General features: G+C 29.5%; 2 protein-coding genes across 2 annotated transcripts; both read right to left on the reverse strand.

Annotated features, from left to right (window-relative positions):
- On the reverse strand, positions 1-1,149 carry LOC8262544 (heavy metal-associated isoprenylated plant protein 2). The gene is made up of 3 exons (XM_002527767.4): positions 998-1,149; positions 675-750; positions 1-379 (listed from the first exon to the last, which is right to left on the reverse strand). Exons 1-3 carry the CDS (start codon positions 1,007-1,009, stop codon positions 132-134), a joined length of 336 nt encoding a protein of 111 aa, XP_002527813.2. The 5' UTR covers positions 1,010-1,149; the 3' UTR covers positions 1-131.
- A 3,047-nt stretch (positions 1,150-4,196) lies between these two features.
- LOC8262543 (cycloartenol synthase) lies at positions 4,197-18,522 on the reverse strand. The gene is made up of 19 exons (NM_001323703.1): positions 18,463-18,522; positions 18,122-18,350; positions 17,848-18,033; positions 17,682-17,771; positions 17,403-17,597; positions 17,217-17,301; positions 16,633-16,799; positions 16,247-16,435; positions 15,939-16,052; positions 15,521-15,643; positions 15,289-15,411; positions 15,114-15,212; positions 13,692-13,748; positions 12,345-12,391; positions 12,117-12,260; positions 11,740-11,917; positions 6,423-6,503; positions 5,384-5,467; positions 4,197-4,461 (listed from the first exon to the last, which is right to left on the reverse strand). Exons 2-19 carry the CDS (start codon positions 18,323-18,325, stop codon positions 4,348-4,350), a joined length of 2,280 nt encoding a protein of 759 aa, NP_001310632.1. The 5' UTR covers positions 18,326-18,350; positions 18,463-18,522; the 3' UTR covers positions 4,197-4,347.
- Positions 18,523-20,276: the final 1,754 nt, after the last annotated feature.

The following is a 20,276-nucleotide window of genomic DNA, read 5'->3' on the forward strand; positions in this document are numbered from 1 at the left end:
TAGTCAAAATACATTGCTATTATTTGAAAAAAGAAAGTAAATACTACACGCTAGATTTGGGATATATATATTACCGAATTTATTTGGCAATTGAGGCCATCAGAATGTGATTGTTAAGAGTCAATATATTGTTACAGGATAGAGCAAAGTGGAGGTTCATAAGGAGCAAAGCCAACAACAAGAAGTTGGCATTGCTTACAACAAGGAGGCAGTGGCTTCTGTTTTTCATCTTTTGCTGGCTCTTTCTTTGGAGGTCCAACACTAATGATTTGTGCCATTTTGTTTGTCTTCCTGAGTTGTTTTGTCAAAAGCACTGCATCTACATTTCCTATCACTGTCAACTCCCCCTTCTCACTATTCACACTCATCTCATTAATACCTGTTCATTCCAAAATAACCACATAATTAAGGTAAGTCTCACATCTCAATTATTTTCTTAGAGAGAAAATCTCTCACCCTAAATGCACTGGTTATTATCAATAACCCATGACCGCTGGCCAAATCCCAAGAGGTGGACATCCATCAATATTCTGGTCTTGGGATAAAAGATCAATTTGGCCCCCCAATTTAGAGTCAATAAGTAATTCACCCACATTTTAACTTTCTACCCAATTTGCACAGCAATGAATGTATAAGAAACAACAAGAAGAATATATATAATAGCAAGTTGTCACCTTCAAGTTTGGCAACAGATTTTAGGACCTCCATTTTGCACTTCATGCAATTGATACTGACACGCAACACTATCTTCTGCACATATGAACGTTAAAAATTATAAAGCAATATAAGCCTTTTAATTCATGTTTTATTTCAATAAGATTTTATCTTTTTACTTTTGCTTTGAAATAAATAAAAAATTGTCAAATATAGGGATTTAATAATAAAAATTCAGAAATATAATAGAATAAAACTAAAAAAAGATTAGAAACTTAATAATGAGTTTTGCCAAATAATCAAGCACAAAAAGTAATTGTGATATAGATTTGGGTAGACATACCTTGATATCCATAGATACATAGCACAAGAGAGGTTATTTTGGAGAAAGGCTCTGCTATACTTTACATTAAGCAAGTATGCCTTCAATGATGATTCTTATAGACCCTTCAAAATGTAATATCTCCATAACTCTTTTTAATTATGAATATTTAGACATTGCATTCAACCAATCCAAACCTCCTAATTTGTTTAATCATAACATTCAGGCATAAAGAGTTGACCACCATTTTAGTTCTGATGTCAACTTCCTGTGCTGTATTTAATTTAATATAATCATCGTATGATTAAGTAAGCCTATCAAAAAACAATAGCCCCTATAAACATTTAAATTAAGTAATATTCATATATTTATTTATATTTCATGTTTCACCATGAGATATGACTTAATTTACTAAATCGAATTTCTTATGTATGGATAATTGTCTTGATTGATGAATAATTATCGTTGATCTAGTTTAATGTGTTGTTTGATGCTAGTCTTGCATTTATAAATCAATTATTAAATTTAGATTCTTTTATAAATAATATTTTTAAGCAATATTTATCTAAATGAACTTAAAATTATAACTTAGATAATATTAAAAAATTTAAAAAAGTAATTCAATGAACTATACTCTCATTTTTATGTTTGTGGAGAAAAAAAAATACTCTCATTTTTATGGAAACAATCTAGAAGAAATGAGGCAATATATATATATTTTTAAGCCTTTAAACTTTTCATTTTTATTTTATTGAATCTCTTAATTTTTATTCTATTTCATTGAGCACTTGTACTTTTATATTTGTTTTGATTGAGAATCTAAAAGTGCCTAATCAAAGCAAAAATTAAAATACAAGAGTTCAAAAAAATAAACAAAAATCTCATGAAATGTGTAAAAGTAATTTAAAAAAAATAGAAATACAAAAGCTTAATAGAATAAAAAAAAAAAGCTATAAAATCTCAAGTGCTTAATAATATATTTTGCCAAAAATTAATAGAAAGAATTAATACAAGCTGCGAGTTTAAATGAAAAGAAAAAGAGTTAAAGATTATTTTAATAAAGAGAGATAATAAAATTTAAAATTCTAATTAATTATGTAAAAGAAAGAAAATATACAATTAAAAATAGAAAGAGAAATAAAATATCCAAAAATACAATTTATATCTCTATTAATCCAAATCAAATTGATCCATAAAGAATATTATTCTGCAATAAAAGAAATTACAAACTAGTATTCTTTTATTATTTACATAGTAAAAATATTAAGATTATGTAAATTGAACGGGATTGGTTTCAAGATATTTTGTTAAATGTCAAAAATCATTGATGATTAGAGTATCAATTCAAAGGGTTGTTATTGTCTTTTCCTTCCTCCCTCACTAAAATTCCCAAACAAAAGTTAGAACTGAAGATTAAAGAATGCAATTGGGATTGACTATTGGCAAATGAATCCCTTTTTTTTTTTCCCCTTATTTGCAGAAATAAAACTGTGAGATTGACATTTGTTTTTATAGGCTTATATTAACCCATAAAAAAATGTGTAAAATAAGACAAAACTACTGACTGACATATTTCAATTCAATGTTGTATGAGGGTGACATTATTATTCAAAATTAATTGGAATCTTCAATATGGAACAAGAAAAGAAGGTAAATAATTTTAATATGATAACATTATAAAATTTTAGTTGACATTTGGTTGAATAGTTAGTTTCTTTCAGTCAAGCGTTGTCGTTTTTTAAGAATATTTTGCATTCTAGTATTTTATAAATTTGACAAAAATAATTTATAAGAAAATTAATCTATAAAACTAAAATATTCTTAACCTAGTTTTATAGCATTCGAAATGATCCAAACAAGTCTTATATATCTATCATTAAAGCGTTCCAATAATTGCTTCTTCTTCCTTTTTTTTTTTAAAAAAAAAAAACCATTGAAAAGGAATAATTCTGAGACAAGATGTTCTGATGATTGTTTTCTAAGTATATTACATTTACACCATTGAATTTCGACCATATTAACAATTTGATACCTCTTGTTCATGGTCACTGAGTTTTGATTCCATCTACACTTAGTTCACTCCATTAATTTTTCTAGTTAGAAAGCTTAGCCAAATAATCAATATAAGAAAGTGTAATCTGGTCCTTAAACTTTTTTTTCTTTGAATTATAAATGAAGAAACGGAATTCAATATTATGCTCAAATTGAGATATGCATTTACCATCAGATTAAGTTAATAAATACAATTTGGTCCTTAAGCTTAATATTAAGGATCAAACTCAAAATAATATTTTTTCTCAAGTCAAATAATTTATTTTAAATTTTTCTTAATTTTATCCATAATATCTAAGAAAATATATTTAAACAAGTCTTTTTACCTTGTTAAAATTAAATCTTAGGCATTTTAGACAATATTTATCTTTATTATATTCATTTTGATCTTTTTTATATTTTAATATTTATGAGTTCAATGTATTTAATTTCCATTATCTTGGTAAAATATGAAAATTTCATATAATTGTGGATTTATGATTTTTTTTATTTTCTATTAAGTTGTTATATTATTTTAATTTCTTAGAAAGATATTGAGAAAAAGGAATGCTTTTTTTATTTAGGTATATTATTGTATTAATTTGATACAAAATTATTATTGATATTAAACAATAAATTAAATTGTATTAAAATTAAAAATTTTGCTGTAATTTGACAAAAATATTTATTGGTCTTAAAGTTCAAGAACTAAACTAACAATTTTTTTATTGATTAAGTTTTTTTGACTGAGTCGACTAATTGAAAAGTCCATTAAACAGAAATCAAAACTTAGTGATTATTGAGTTCGATTGTCAAACAAAAATTATCAACATGCTAATATGATCAATTTTCAGTGGTATAAATGTAATTTGCAATTGTTTTCTTTTTTATTATAAAAATAAAGAATCAAATTTTTTCTTCATATAATTTATTAGTTCATAGGCAATAAGGTGTGGACAGAACAGCGAAGAGGGATAGCGACTTCATGATTTTCTATTTTATCCATTGACTAGGTTTTCTAGTCTTTCGACAGGGGAGTTTAGGATATGTTAATTTAATTTCCTTTTTGTTTTTAGAAAACATTTGTTATTTTTTAAAAATATAATTTATAATATCTTTTTACAAATAATAATATTAATGATATAATATGCTAATCTAACTTGTTACTAAAATATAAAGTAATAATTAATTTTTGAGTCCCATCAAATAAAGTCTGGTGAGGCCTAAAGTTAAAATAACTCTAAGAGTGTGTGAAGCATTTCTAGCAATTTTTTGAAAAGAGACCTAAAGAGACGAAATAACCAGAAATGATATTATTTTCTAACGTTTTTTCCACTTGTTTATGAAGCCTTGAGAACCCGGCAACGGTATTCTCCCAATGCCCAAATTGGGAAAATGTCTCTGTAGGCCGCATATGTTATCATGCAATTCCTATTGAATACTCCCATGATTTCCTGAGAAAAAAGAAGAAAAAAACAGAAAACAAAAATAAAAGAGATTAAGCCACAAATATTTGTTAACCCACGTCAAATCTACATATTTAATTAAAATAAAAGTTCATTCAGAATTCAACTTAATAAAAATTATGAAATTCGCTATGATTAAACTAAATTCTAACAAAGCTAACAGAATTTTCGAATGAATTTTATAGTAATAAGTTAATATGTTTTATAAAACTAAAATACACCTTTCAAATTATCTTTTTTTGTCTATTCTTTCTATAAATTTTCTCTCTTTCTAAACCGACCGATTTTCTCTCTTCCTTTCTCTATTGAATTCTAGATGTATTCCAAATACAATATTTACTTCAGAAGTAAATTCTATAGTTACTATTTAGCAATAGGAACATAAAATTCATTTGTAAATGAATTCTAAATTTATAAGAAAAAATAGTTCACTACCGGATTTTAACTAAATACAGTGTTCAATTCAAAGGAGCAAATATCGTTAATCTCAATGAAATCACCACAACGAAAATACAAATCCAGACAGAAAGAAAACAAATAGATTTTAGAAAAAAGTAAAAGGATAAAAGGGCAGCATCATTCCGATGAGCTCTGACAATGTGCTTTCCAAATATCAATTAGGGGAAGGCAGAAAAAAGAGGATGATTTAAGAACCTCATCATGATTTACACTTTAGTCCCCACTGTTTAATATGTAATAGAGTCTGGTTTTGAGGGATTAAAATGATTTTATATGATAAAGTAAAGGACTAAAGTGAAATTCAGTTTCACAAAATGTAGTCAATTTTAAACGGGCCAGAACTGAAGTGTATTTTCCAATGAATTTCACGGTTCTCTTTTTTTTTTTTTAATTTGGAAAAAAGAAAAAGCAATAATCAGTACAGACAAAGCTATCCAACCAAGGAGAATACCTGCTGTGGAAAATCTCCATTCTCCATTTGAGCGTTTATTAAATATCTTGCTGCACGATGCAATGGTGTTGGGTCTCTCTCAGCCTGTTCAGCATTAAAGTTAGTACCATTGAAAATTTTATTCAAATGAAAAGAAAATAAAAGATGAAGAAGTTTCAGATTCGATTGACAAAGTACGCAAATCTTATCAAATATTAAAGAAATAAGGTTTACATAGGCCCCTAAACTTTACAGGCAAGGCCAAATAGACCCTTTTGACCTTTTTGGACAATTTTAATCCAGAACTTTTCTTTTTTTCAGTTCAACTTAGCCCATTTCTAGGGGAGTGAATTCAATAAAAAAATAATAATCAATTCTTAAAATTAAAATTAAATTTAACAAACAAGTAATTAGCTATTAATAATTACATTAAAAATTATGAACCCTTAGTAAAAATTAACTATTTATTTATTTTACTTAAACTTTTTCTTTTTATTCTTAAAGGAGAGTGACTCTCACTCTCTCATCTAGGGATAAATTAACTTAAAATATTAAAGTTTTAGGTTAAAAAATGACCCAAAAAAGTCAAAAGGACCTATTCAGCCCTACCTGCAAAGTTAAGGGGCCTATTTGGACCTTATTCCAATATTAAATGTTCTATACAAATTGATGATATGGATTAGTTAGTTAATACAAACCTTACGCAGGCCATATAAGAAGTTAATGTGATCTACTGTTAGAGAAAACCAAATCTTACTTTCATAAGATTCTAAACAGTTACTAACACCTTTCCAGTCGATTCCAGGAAAAAAATCAAATTGATTTGGGTGTTTAAAATAGCAGATCAAAATTTTCTTTAATTTAATAGATTTGGTTTTGTCTAATTAGTTATAAACTTATCAACTCTGCTTTAATCAATTTACATACTTTTTATACAAAAGCATTTTTCAAAACTCAGAAAAAAGAATTTAAAAGCGCTTTTGTCCACACAAAGTGAAACGGAGCCATAGAGTATCCAACAATAGTATGTGCAGCAAAACAATAAAACAGACATAACTACCTGCCCGGCATCAATCAGACTCAACATAGCCCAAGCAGTATTTACCACATGAGACCTGTCACCTTCAAGATTGGAATAAACCTGTACGGAAGATGAAAATTAATATTTTAACAAAAGCACGACATATACGACATGCACTTAATAACATTTCTCTTGCACTTTACTGGAAATAAGAAAATAAGAAGCATTAATATCTTTTACGAGTGGTGCTTTTGTCTCGTGCCATCCAGGATCAAGATCGGCCATAATTTCACTCCACAATCTTTTGTTGACAATTACATAAAACCATTCTCTAGCTGATGACCAGAAGAAGTCTAAACCTTTGGTCAACTTTGCAATTATACCTAGCTCTTCTATTTTCTACAACTTACACAAGGTTTCGGCTATTAGCGAAATATGGAAAGCCGTGTAAGAAAATCTCAAATTAATCAAAACCAAAATATCTATTTATACAAAGAGATGATGAGATATCGGACATAAATCACAAGATTACAGCAAGATGGATGAAATGGAGTGCTATGAATAGTGTTTGAGAAATGTGCAGGCCTGCCTTGCCTAGCAACTAAGGTGAGGTAAAGCACATGCTCAGCCCCTCATAGGAATCAAGGTGATGCAATGTTTATAGATTATGTTGCTCCTGAAGTCAGGCATTTGAGGGTTCTGCCTATTTGTTTTTCCATTCCTCCAGAACCTGATTTTACACTTTTGTCTTTATCTTTTAGTATTTTCCCCTAAAAATATGACGGAAAAGAAATAGATCCAAATATAAATGTATTAGAGAAAAAATGAAACAAGCTAAACACCACTTTTCTTTTTACCAAGACATTCTAGATATAGCAGAAAATTGTGCGGAATGGAGGTGGAGGATATTAATCCATCTAGCCAACAAGGTGAATCAACTAGCTTTGGAATAAGGCCAAGTTGAATTGAGATGAGTTTTAACCTAGGCCTCCAGCAGTCCACTATCCTCCGTAAAAGAGTAAGAGAGAAGAAACCATTTATTTGTAGGAAAGAACAATGATCATCTAGACATACTTGACAATAATTTTTAATTCACTGCCAAAATTCAGGTTGTCTTTTCATTTCTTTTTGCTCTTGATTTTGTATGTTTTATTCTTTCTCATTCTTCTAAATAGTAATGTTCATAATTAAACGACTGAAACATCCATCATCACTCTATATAAGTGATGAGAAAATAATACAGATAAATTCATAATTAAAATATAACTGATTGATACCCATTAAAATCAAGCAAATCTATAATCAACATATAAACCAAAATTTATATTCTACAAAAAATGTAATAGATCTATTCTCTAGTTTAGAAAGCTAATTTTATATATTTTTATCGGAGAGAAAAATAAAGAAAAGAACTTACTTGAGATGATGAAAAGTTCTCGGTGAAAAAGATGAAGCGAAAAAGAAGATGATACTGAAGAGAGAAACAAGAGAGGAGATTGTATTGAAGAGAATCTGTTACGTTGATTTTTTTTTCATATGTCCTTGTATTTAATAAGCGTCAGGAACCTAGTAGACATGATTTTAAGCGTTGGAAAATAACTTCCCGCTCTGTGTTTTGAAGTGATTTTCCTTTGAATTATTTTCCCTCGGTGTCCCAAACATTGGAAAATAAGGAAAAATATTTTCCAGAAGAATATTTTCCGCAAACAAATGAAGCCTTAATGTGTGCTTATGAGTTTATCGATTATGGTAAGAAACTAAAACATTTACTTTAATTTTAACATTCTAGTTACTGCAATACCAAAATCGAAAATTGTTGATGTGGCTCTTCAATTTTTTTTCTCTACTTGTTTAACCACCATAGATCTAAAATTTTTTACATGCATCTTTCGTTGCAGCATTGCACAACTATCGTTGCAAAGCTGCTCTCCACTGCAACTATTTGCCCAATTCTTTTTTATCTGATTTTTAAATTTTTCCATTCAAAGAGAAAGATATAAACTTTCTTTAATTCAAAGCTGAGGTTAGTTTTCTGTTAATTCTCTGTTTTTGTTCGATTTAATGGTGATAAGACTGAGTTGGAGAGTTGTGAGGAACCAAATTAACAGGACGAGTTGGGGGATCATTATCTTGCAAATCTTGTTCAATTTGAAGCATAGGGTTGTGTTGGTTTCTTGAGAACAGAACTAAATTTAATCTTGGAAATAAAAGAGATTTCTAAAGTTACACAAATTATACTAATGTTATGTTTGGTTTAAATCCACACAAAAATTCATTTCATTTAAAGAAAAGACATGAGAGAAGATAAAATAGAAATGATAAAGTTGAAAGAGATATTTTGATGTTATGAAATGTATTGACTTGCTAACGTGGAATTCATTTAGAAATTCTACCTATTTTATTAGAATTTAGTTTAGCTATAATCAATTCCGCACAAATTTGATTATGTAGAATACTAAATTAACTTTCACGCAATTTAAAGCACATAAATTTTAGATTCATAAATGAGTTCCATAAACTTTATGGATTTCAACCAAACATTATGTAGAACACCAATAATAATCAGGATTTGAATCTGGGTTCTGAAGAAAGATTGAAATTTTAGACAAATTTTCTTTCGTAAAAAAAAAAAATAAAAGAAATAATAATTTCTAAAGAATGTGTTATGTAGAGACTACAGGCTGATTCTACTGCCATTTTTACTATTATGGTTCAAAGATTACCTAAGAGTTTAAGTGATGATAGAAGTGTTTTGCATGAATATTTTCAGCATAGTGCCTATGGATTTTGTGCACATTAAATAATTTAGCAACTGAGTTGATTCGTGCTAGAGATTAGATTTACTTGGTTGCTAAAACGGATTCTAGACTTTCACCTGAAAGAAAATGATGAAATGATATGAGAGTTTTATGGATAAGAGAGAGAAAATTATGTTTGACCGGGTCTGTGACTCAGAAATTAAATTGATTAGTCAGCAGTCTAATTGCTATTAAATTTTTTTAATATTAATCCTCAGAATTTACCATGTCAACAATTTTAAACAATGTTAAAATTGAAGCAAATGATTTAGATTGTTATTTAAATTGATAAAAATGAAAAGCACATAAAATGTCTAAAATATAGGATGTTTTGGCCAATTAAGTCAAAAAGAGAGCAGAAATCTTGTGGCTCATTTCCCCTGAGCAAATGCCCCCTCAGGGTGCTTGCCCCTTTCACTAGAGGTGAGCAAAAATAAGTGAGAATTGAGAATTGAAATGAAAAACCATCATCAAATAATCATTTACTAAACCAATGAACTTAGTTGTGTTTCTAGTTTAACCAAACCAAAAGTGAATACACACAAAAATCTAAATCTTATAACTTACTAGGTGAAAAACTGTTTTTTACATAAATATTCTTCGAACACATAATTATTTAATTTTGGATCCTTCTACATAAATAAATCTATCTATTAACACACTATACAATTAATTTAAAGGACAAAAATAATGATAATACATATACACTCTTGATATTGATAATACTGGATATCAAAAAATGATTTTACTTAAATATTATAATTTCTCAAGATTTTGATTGTGAAACATTTAAATCAAACAGAACTAAATTTTGATCTTTAAAGAGTATAATAAAAAAATACTTACAAATTGAATGGGCAAACTCAATAAAGCCGGTCAATTTTGATTTTTGTGGGTCATTCCCAAATAAACTTAATTGTATAACTAAGTGAACCATGAAGGAAAGTTATTGTGTCAGTATCCGACCTTTGAACCCAATATTCAATTAATAGTACTAATACTTTTTTTTCCTTTTTGGTACAGTACTTCTATTTAAGTTTTGACTTAGGGCACCTACAACTTTTTCGGCCTGTTTTTACAGACGTGGCTATAAGAAACTGAATATTCTTAATTGATTTGCCATCAACAATGTCAATTCACTAATAATTAATGTGGCAAAAAGAAATTTGCCATGGCAGTGTGACAAAAATATGCCATCAGCAATCCTACTAAGGATGTGGGACCCACTTTTAAATTTTTCACAAACTAAACACTTGGAAAAAAATTTAAAAGTGAGTCCCACATAATTAGTAGGATAAGTTATTAGTAAGTTGGCATTTATGATATGGCAAATCAATTAAGGATATTTCAATTTCCGATGACTATGACAATAAAAATAGGCTGAAAAAGTTGTAGGTATCCTAAAAAGGAAAAAAAAAAATTAAAGTATTGGTACTAATGGGATACAAGATCCAAAGGTTTAGCATCAACAAAACAATTTACCTTGAACCGTTATCACCCTTACTTTGACAATAGTTTGACAATATTGTAGGAGAGTCTTGTGTGATAAATCCTAACATGAAATGGAACTACCAAGATACCATAATATGACTAGTTAATAAAAGACAAGAATTAGACAATAAAGAAAAAGCTTGTACATAAAATTGGAATGATGAAATGGGGATGCTAAAATTGGTAGATATGCGGAAGCAGAAAAAAAAAAAAAAATATATATATATATATATATATATATATATATAGATAGATAGATAGATAAACATATTCAATAAAAATGAATTTAAATCAATTTCAATTGTGTTCTTGTGAATAAATGCAAAATGATACAACATATGATAATTGAGTTGTACTTTTTTAATAACTGTTAAAAGATATTTGAAATACAATTGTTTAAAATTTTCAACAATCTTTTAATATTTTTGTTACACTGCCATGGCAATATTCAAAGGAATACCAATTATGAACCCTAAAATACAAGTTTGAATTTGCAATGCTGCGTACACTATGAAAGGCATTTTATTCAACTTCCCCTTGCTTTTCATATATTATCTAGACAAAGGAACTACTATAGCTTATTTGTCAACAAAGTTCTTGCCTTTTTTAATTTTATTTTTATGAGGCCAAATAGGTTGTATGCTTGGAACTCCAAGAGTAGCCCTCCCTTTTATTGTTGGATGGAGAGTACTAAAACTTGAGACTTCTCTATTCCTAAATAGAGAGACAATGATTCTAGCCTGATTGGAAAGAAATTTTGTTCTACAACTGAAACAAATTCCTGTGTCAGATTTTGAACACTAAATCGTACTTTTCCACTTTTAATCTCCATAATTATTTTCCTATTATCATTTTTATACCCAATTTTTTTCAATTTAAATGTCGAATTTCCGCCTGGTTACATCCTCTGCCTCTTCTACATTCTCAAAGCAACCACATAATATTCGATATTCTTTGAAAGCTAGACACATTTCAAATTTGTGAAGACTAGTTGCCAATCCACATGTGCCTCAGGTCGGAAAGAGGAATGCATATGTAAATAAATAAACCAACAGGCATCGAATTACCTTCTTTTGACATGAAAGATAACTCTCTCCCCAGCCACCAGAAGGACACTGTTTAGACAACAGAAAATCACAGGCTTTACGGATACTGGAACAATTACCAAAGCTTTTTCCGGCAGCCACCAAACCTTTTATGCCAAACCATGTACCATAGGTGAAGCAAACACCCCATGAGCCATACCTGTCAACAAGTTTGCATTTAAAGATAGCATGAGATAATGATTCAAGTTTTCAGTTGAATTTCAGCATGTAGCTTAGGGAACTTAAGATCTATCGCCATGAAATCTTGATAATTAATGCAGACAACTGGAAACAACAAGGACAGTTTATGGACTTGATTAGGACATCCAAGTAAAAATTCTAGATGAAGATTATCATACCATGAGCCATCTGATATCTGAATTTTTTCCATGAACTTAGCTGCCTTTTTGATACAACATTCTATCTCTTCTCGCTGATGTTCAGGATATGATTTACGGAATGATGTCAAAGCTTGAATTGCAGCTGAAGTACACTCAACGTACCTATAATCATATAAAAAGGTGTTTAATTATAACAATGATGTAAGCACAACAGAGTTGATTTAATTGAATATGCAGATAACTTACGGGTAGTCAATAACAATGTCACCAAAAGTTTCAGCAGGGTTGATAAACTGAAATGGAAAAGTTGAGGCATAGAAAAGTGATTTAAAGACAATCAAATTATAATGAAATGAAGCAAAAGCCATAAGTTAATTGCTAAGAATTTATGTTCCAATGTAAAACCAAGTTTAATTTAAAGTATACTTGCAGTAGAAGCCTGAAAGTGGGCTAGTTTTTACAATTAAGTCCTAGAAGTTCTTAAACAAGTTTTTAAGTCCTATTCTTCAAATTTAGTGTGTAAGAATTATTAAGTACACAACTTCAAACCAATAAATAAATATCAAACTCTTTCACGAAACCTTTAGTGTCCCAAACCATAAATAACAATAATTTCAACGTATTCTTTCTTCGAATATATTTACCTATTAATCTTTTTAGTTAAATTTCAATTTACAGTCAGAAAAATGATTCTGTATTTTTGTTTATTTCTTCAAATATAATTACAGCTTGCTTTATAATCATAAATATGATAAGTTTAAAATATCAAACATATGTAATATCTTAAATAATTCAATTTTCATGCTTAGATCATCTTTGTAAAATTTATAATTTCTCACAAAACTACTTGAGAGGACAATCATTAAAATGTTTCATTTGCAGGTAAAGTTGTTGATTCAAAGTATCCTATCTTTTATGTGTCTTGCTAGATTCTAAGGTTGTTTTGCAAATTGAAATAGATAAACAGTCAAATGAGAAAAAGGAAAAAAAGTTGTTACTTTTAGGAGTACAAGAACTATAACTTCATTTGGTGATGTTTTTTCTGTATGTTTTACAAAAGTGATTTATTCTTTGACTTCAAAAGAGAGAGAATACCATAACAGCTAAAATTTAAAATCCTTAACTGAATGAAAATAGCTTTTCAATTAATATGGGACATTGATTAATTTGTTGAGTTGCTTTTTTTTCGTTATGGATAATTTCTCTGAAGATGGACAAGGATTACAGTTTGGACGCAAGCTGGGAGGAGGCATAGCAACTACATCAAATGGGTTTACTACTAAAACACCTAAGTATATGAAATAACCAAACAAGTCCCCTGACATAAAGGTAATAGATCAATTAATTATATGGTAGGTTTCTTGTTTAGCAACACTAATGTCAAAAATCTGAAAACAGTCTACAATATCTATCACACAAGGAGGGTCAGAGAACAGCTCATTAACTATGCCATGCATAATTATTAACACTAATCTTACATATGTTGGAGATTACTACAGAACATGGTTTTTAACAATAAAGTGCAGAATTAGAAAAAAAGAAAAAACAAATGGTACATAACAATAATTGCAAGAAACACATGATAGATAATACCTCCAACCAACTATAAGATCTTGAGAGCTCATAAGTAGGAAAGCCACCATCACCATTCTGTACAGTGCAGAAGAAATAGAAAAAACATGCATGAATATTTGGAAGTGTCCCTTGAAAATTCCACTGTAATAAATGGCAGGAGAACTGTGAAAAATCACGACTTATTAGCTTATTAAAATGTTCATAATGATTAATGTGCCACCCTCTATAAGACCTCCAAATATTGAACATCTTATTTCTCTATCCTTCAATTCTGTTCTGCTATCAGATTTGTAAAATCAAGTAATTATTTGTAAAATTCCAAGGGAAAGGTGCATCCACAAACACCAATAATTTAATAAAATGAGAAAAAGAAAAATAATTTTGTTTATTCCATCAAGACAGCATAATAGTCAATGTCTAATTGGTGATAGAAACTGAGAAAAATGCTCATGGAAATTAGCACAAGAAATATCAAGTTCAAATGGGAGAGAAACCAAAAGGAAAAAGGACATATACGTGTAGCCAATCACAACTAGCCTTCCATGTGTGGTTATACCTAGGATAAAAAGCAAAGAGAATAATCTCACTCTCCCTGTACATCATATAAAAAAACAACGCATAAAACATACAGAAGCACATAACACATGCTTCAGATAAACAATGCTTTATTCACTCAACACACTTGCAATAGATTGTCAGCACTAGTCCTTTTAATCGGGAACCAACAAAAGCCTTGGTCTTTGGCAGGGCTGCATTGGCTCAATAAAAGCTGTCAATAAATGAGTTTGTCATAGCAGAGCTTGAGCGTATTTGTACTCGGCTCATCCAAATTCATAAGATGGCTCGTTTAAGAGCTTGCGAGCTAGTTCATTTTACAAGCTTGATAATCAGCTTGTTTTTAGAAAACCATAATTAGCTCAACAGTAAGCTCGTTCAGAGCATAAAGTTATACATTTAATACACTATAACCTATTTTTGATATGTACTATTTATGATAGTTAATATCTCTGACTATAAAAAAGTATAATAATTTAATAAACCTCTTTTACATGATGAATATAAAGATTTTATTAAAATTTATTTCTTCTGGATTGTATGAATTATTTTCGCTTAATCTACATGCCCAAGTCATCTGTAAACTAACAAATAAACCTTGTCTAGTGCTACCTGGCATTAGTGCGTAAGCATCTTTGGAGAGCCTACCAAAGTATGATCTTTGCTTGCTAACAAAGATATGATCTTTGCTTGCCAGTTTTTTCTAGGAATAAATATCTTATTCATACATAGTATGGGCTCCTAAATAGGATCTGATTGCATGTCTAGGGAATAAACAAAATTAAAAAAAAAAAAGCAACTAGAGATATATAAATAACAGAAGATGAAGTTTTATTAGCAAATCGGTATGGTTTGTCTAGTTCAAAATACCCAAGCATGAGTTACCTGTAATGAGAGAACAACATTCACTGCATCATATAACCGGTTTGCATTTAATCCTTCCCCAACAATCTCTGAAGGAATCTTTGATAACAACATAAGAGCCTACAAAACAGAATCAGTGCAAGTTATCAGGAAAAACTTAAGCAAAGGGAGCACATCTAACATGATAAATCATTACTTTTATTCCCTCTGCTGTGCAGTCTGAGATGGGCCATCCATGATCAGCAGTTGAAAATGGCCATGCACCTTTTGAAATGTGGCGATACCAAAAATTAAGATCTCCTGGACAATTTTCCAAAACCTTCAAATCCAAAAAGATACAATTACAAAGTAAACATTTCAAGAGTTAAAAGACTATAATATGAAATCCTCAATGAGAAACACCAAGGGCTTGAGAGGGGGAAATGCACCTGCATTTTTTTAATGAATGAATGTGCCTTTTTTAGAGTCGGACCATATTCCTCAATAAGATTAGTTGACACAATTGCTTGAACTGCGAATGCTGTGTCCCAGAGTTGACTTCCATTATAACCCTGCAGCCAGTTTATTATATCTTTTATTGATGACAGTTTGCTCTGAGTGCCCAAGAAAATTGAAGAAATACACATGGTAATAAGCTGTGAAACCACAAATTATATTTTTTTTATTATCTCAGTTGGTGATGCATATCACAAAGTAGAAACAGCCACCATACTAGCATGAATGCATATCAAGTAACACAATATCAGTGATTGGCTTCTATTCCAATGTTCCTAGGAAGCTTGACAACTTTTCACACACTATGTTTGTGCGTCAAAGTATTTATAGTTGGCAGTACATATTTGAGACCTGCATTTTCATCCCATCTTCAGCAAGCCAGAGGTAGTCATATAATCTTGGAAGATGCAACTTAAAAGCTTCTGAGTTTGGGTCTTCCACCCAACAGCAAAGCATATTTAACACCTGCAGACCAAAATAATTATAAAATAAAAAACTGCCAAAAACGGAAGTAAGGCATCTGAAAAACAAAAATCAAATTAATTGGAATTTGGAAATATCTGTTGCTCTAAGTGATCATTGTTTATCAATAATTCTGAATTAAGGGTAAGAAAATTTTCTAAGAGAATTAGCAGTGATGAAACACCTTAAACTCACACCTTGTTTACAGGCCCTATGCATATGTAACGAGTATTTTCATCTTCATAGTGTATGTGTTCAATCGCAGTTTGAATAGCCTTTTCTCTCAACCTTTTTCCAGGCCAATGCATAAGAATAGGTTCAACAAACTTATGAAGAGTTGCCCAAAGTACATCTTGCAACATAGGATGTGGATAGTACAAATCTTCCTGCAAAAGAAAAGAAGAAAAACAAGTAATATGTTTATGCCAACGTAGCAAGGTTAAAACAGAGATAAAACCAGTGCTTGGTGTAGCATTTCTTTTAGATGCCATTACAAGTGCAAAGAGATGTAGAAAAGGGATACAACGAGAATATGTACATGCTGGACTTGGGATTTAGTGGCACTATGATCCTAGTTACCAACCTTTGCACATTGGTTGCGTGCTTGATTCCAGTCTATTTCATGATATGGGACAGTATACAGCTCCTTTCTCAAAGACAAAACTGTTGGTGTGATTGGACCAACAAACCTTTTCCCATATAAATATGACATGGGAAGATATACCATCCGGCAGTGACACCACATCCTCCCTGCAGAAGTTGAAAAATAACACTTTGACTCCTACCAAGAATGAATATGTGGAATTTCCCCAATTTATAACTTAAATTTCCCAATAATCATATATCAGATGAAGACCATATAGTCAAAACCATCTGATTTTAAATCTTCACAGAAGAACATGATACATGATTCTAAGTCTTATTTGACAATAGCAGCCAATAAAATATGCAACTACTTGCTTAATAGAATTGCCAAATGCATGTGCACATCTGCACTCTGATGTTCCACAAGTCAGCATGATTTGGCCAGTGTTGTTGAGTTATATATTCCCTTTTGACCAAAAAATACGATCCATGTTAGTTTACATTGTTATGTACCCTGAAATGTCAATATATATTAATATTATATATATGCATTATTAAAAGGAGATGGAAATAGACAAGAACCTGGATGGACTGGGAGAATGTAAGGGAGAAGCCACATCTCAGGGGGTAAGGGATTATTACCAGACCACTCATATGCTCCAAGTACCTGTTCCCATCAAGCAAAAGAATCGAACAAAAGAATAACGTCTAAAACTTTAAGCAACTGCTAAAACAAATCTAAAGCTAAAGCATTTTGAAAAACTGAACTGAAAGCCACATTTTTCCCCAGGACGTAATTGCAGTAGCACCACCATGTTTGAGAATCCAATTACGGCCTCTCTCGACTGCCCCTTCTCCCTCATTGGGACCTTCACCAAGCAGCCTTAACGAAACATAACACAATACACTCCCAAACATTGTGCTTGGTCCCTCAATGTGTAAGCCCCAACCGCCATCTCTATTCTGCAAATTCCATAATTTTGACATTATAGATAACACAGAGAAAGTAGCAGCAATGGTAAAATGAAAAACTATTGAAACACATGCCTGGTGGTTGTATAGATATCGACACATTTCGCGCTTATGTTCCTCAGATAAAATTGCATTCAATGCGCCAGTGATAGACAGAGCTATAATCTGAATGAATAACAAGAATCACCATACAAACATTTAAAATTAAAACAATAAACTAACAATGAAATGAAAAAATTACCAAGCCAGGCATTAGAAACATAGGACCGCCATAATCACCAGGCCAATGTCCATCATCAGCTTGAATAGATGAATAGTAATTCAATGCCCTTCTTAACGTAATTTTCACTTTCTCCTCGGTAACTTGTTCTGATTCTTTCACTTTTACTTGCGGTAACACTTCACATATTGGATTTTCCTTCGAAAACTACAAAACAACAGTAACAGCACATTAATACTAACTATGACTCAGTTCGTTCGGCATTGTCAACAAACAGAGAATCAAAGCAAGAAACCTGAATGCGCATGAGTAGATCTGAACTATGCTTGTGAATAAAGCGGTTTTTGGTGAAATTTTGACGAGCATTTTCGATTTGTGAGAGCTCTTCTGGAGATCCGATTTTAGATGAATCAAATTCCCAGACTTGTCTCCCAATGTGATCGTTTGTAGTTCTAAGCCATGGATTTCCACTTCCTTCTGCAATCCTTAGCTTCCACATTTCTTTTCTTCTTTTTTTTCAATTTCTACACATAATAATCCATTCATATATCATTAAAAATTGCAGAAACATTTTGAATTTGATTTTGATTTTGAACTGAAACAGAAAAGCAAATGATAGGAACATGATTTGATTACCTTTAATTGATGTTAACTTGTTTGAGTAAAATGATAGCAGTTCGTTCTGTTTGTTGCAGTAATACGAAAGAGAGCTTCTTTGTGTGTGATGTATTTTAAATTAAACAGAAAATAACTATAGAAATAATCTTTAATTTATATTTTTTAAAAAATAATAAAAATTCATCAAAAAATGACCTTAAATGTCATTTAGATTGAGATATTTTGAAATCTATAAATTTAATTTAATTCAATATAAATAGTGAATATAATATTATCTATAAAAATAGCTTTAGAATTAAAATTAAAATTTTATTATTTTAAAAAATGTAGCTTTAGAAGACTATCTTTAATTTATCTTTTAATTTAAAATATCGTTAAAATATGAAATTGGATATTTAAATTATAAATAATGTCATATATACATATCTAATTTATTTTATAAATTAAATAATATATGTATATTTTTAAATAAAACATACATTTCAATTTCTAAAATTAAAAGTATTTATAATTAAAATAAAAATAATATCTAAACAATGATTTTTATAATTAATTAGAAATATGAAGCAAAATGACAATCACAATCACAAAAGTAATAATAATAATAATAATAATAAGAGAAGAGTGGGATGAGAGGGATGTGTGGGACAGTTTGCATGCTGTGCTGCCGACTTCGTTCATTCAACTTTGTGTTGTGTTGAGTGTCACAAGTGAGAATGTTAGAGACGTAAGCGCTTCTTTTTATTTTTATTTTTATTGTTTTCACAGGCGTGTGTGTGGCTGTCTTTTTGTCTGGCTGGGTGGCCTTTATTGCCAAATTAAATACTTCTTCCCTCATGCTTTCCTTTTCAAAATAAAAAATTATAGGACCCCCACACCCCCGTCTTTGACATTGTTTCTCTCCCCTTCTCTTTTTATTTTCAATCTTTTCCTCAATTTCTTTTAGCTATTTTTTTCAAAATTATTTTCTAGAAAAATAGAGCAGATTATGTCTTCTTTTATATATAATAAAAAACAAAGCTTAGTGTATATCAATAGTTAAGCCTGGTATACGACTTCCTATTCCTTTTGTTTGTAAATAATAAGTTTAGGAAGAAAGGCCTACGTCCATTTTTTTATTTTTTTTGAGTTAAATAAGTTTAATTTTAAATTTTTTAATTAATAAATGTATAATTTCTATTTAAATTTTGATTGAATTCAAATCTTAATTTAGAACATTCTAAAAATGCTCTAAAGAGTATAATTTTCTATAATAAAAAATATTTTAAAAATATTTAAATATAAAAATAAAATATTTTATTTAAATTCAATAGACTCTTTATATTTTATTTTTTATTTTATTTTTATTTTATAGATATTAATAATTTAAATTTTTCTTTTATTTTTATTTTTTACCAATAAAGAAATAAATATTATAAATATTAATTAAATTAAATGTATAGAAAATTATAATATATTTATTAAATATAGAGTAGAAAATTAAGTTTGGCTCTCTATATATTTGACTCTCTGTTTTATATTTAAAAAGTAAAAAGTACATTAAAGTGTCATTTTATAAAATGACTCTTTAAAATAAAAAATTTGACATAACATTCGAAATAATCTGAGCCAATCAATTGTTGCTCAATTATTTAGAAAAGAGAGTGAAAAACTTTCTAAATTTAAAAAAGAACAACATCATTTTATAAAATAGAGCATAAAATTACAATCATTGCATTCACATAATAAAAGTTAAGAGATTATTTGTTAAAAGATTTCAAAAAAATATGATAAATGAGACACAAAATTTAATAAAAAATTTCTTTTATGATTATTTTTAAAAAAATTATTTA

Source organism: Ricinus communis, chromosome 2 (assembly GCF_019578655.1).
Source record: "Ricinus communis isolate WT05 ecotype wild-type chromosome 2, ASM1957865v1, whole genome shotgun sequence".
NCBI lineage: Eukaryota > Viridiplantae > Streptophyta > Magnoliopsida > Malpighiales > Euphorbiaceae > Ricinus > Ricinus communis.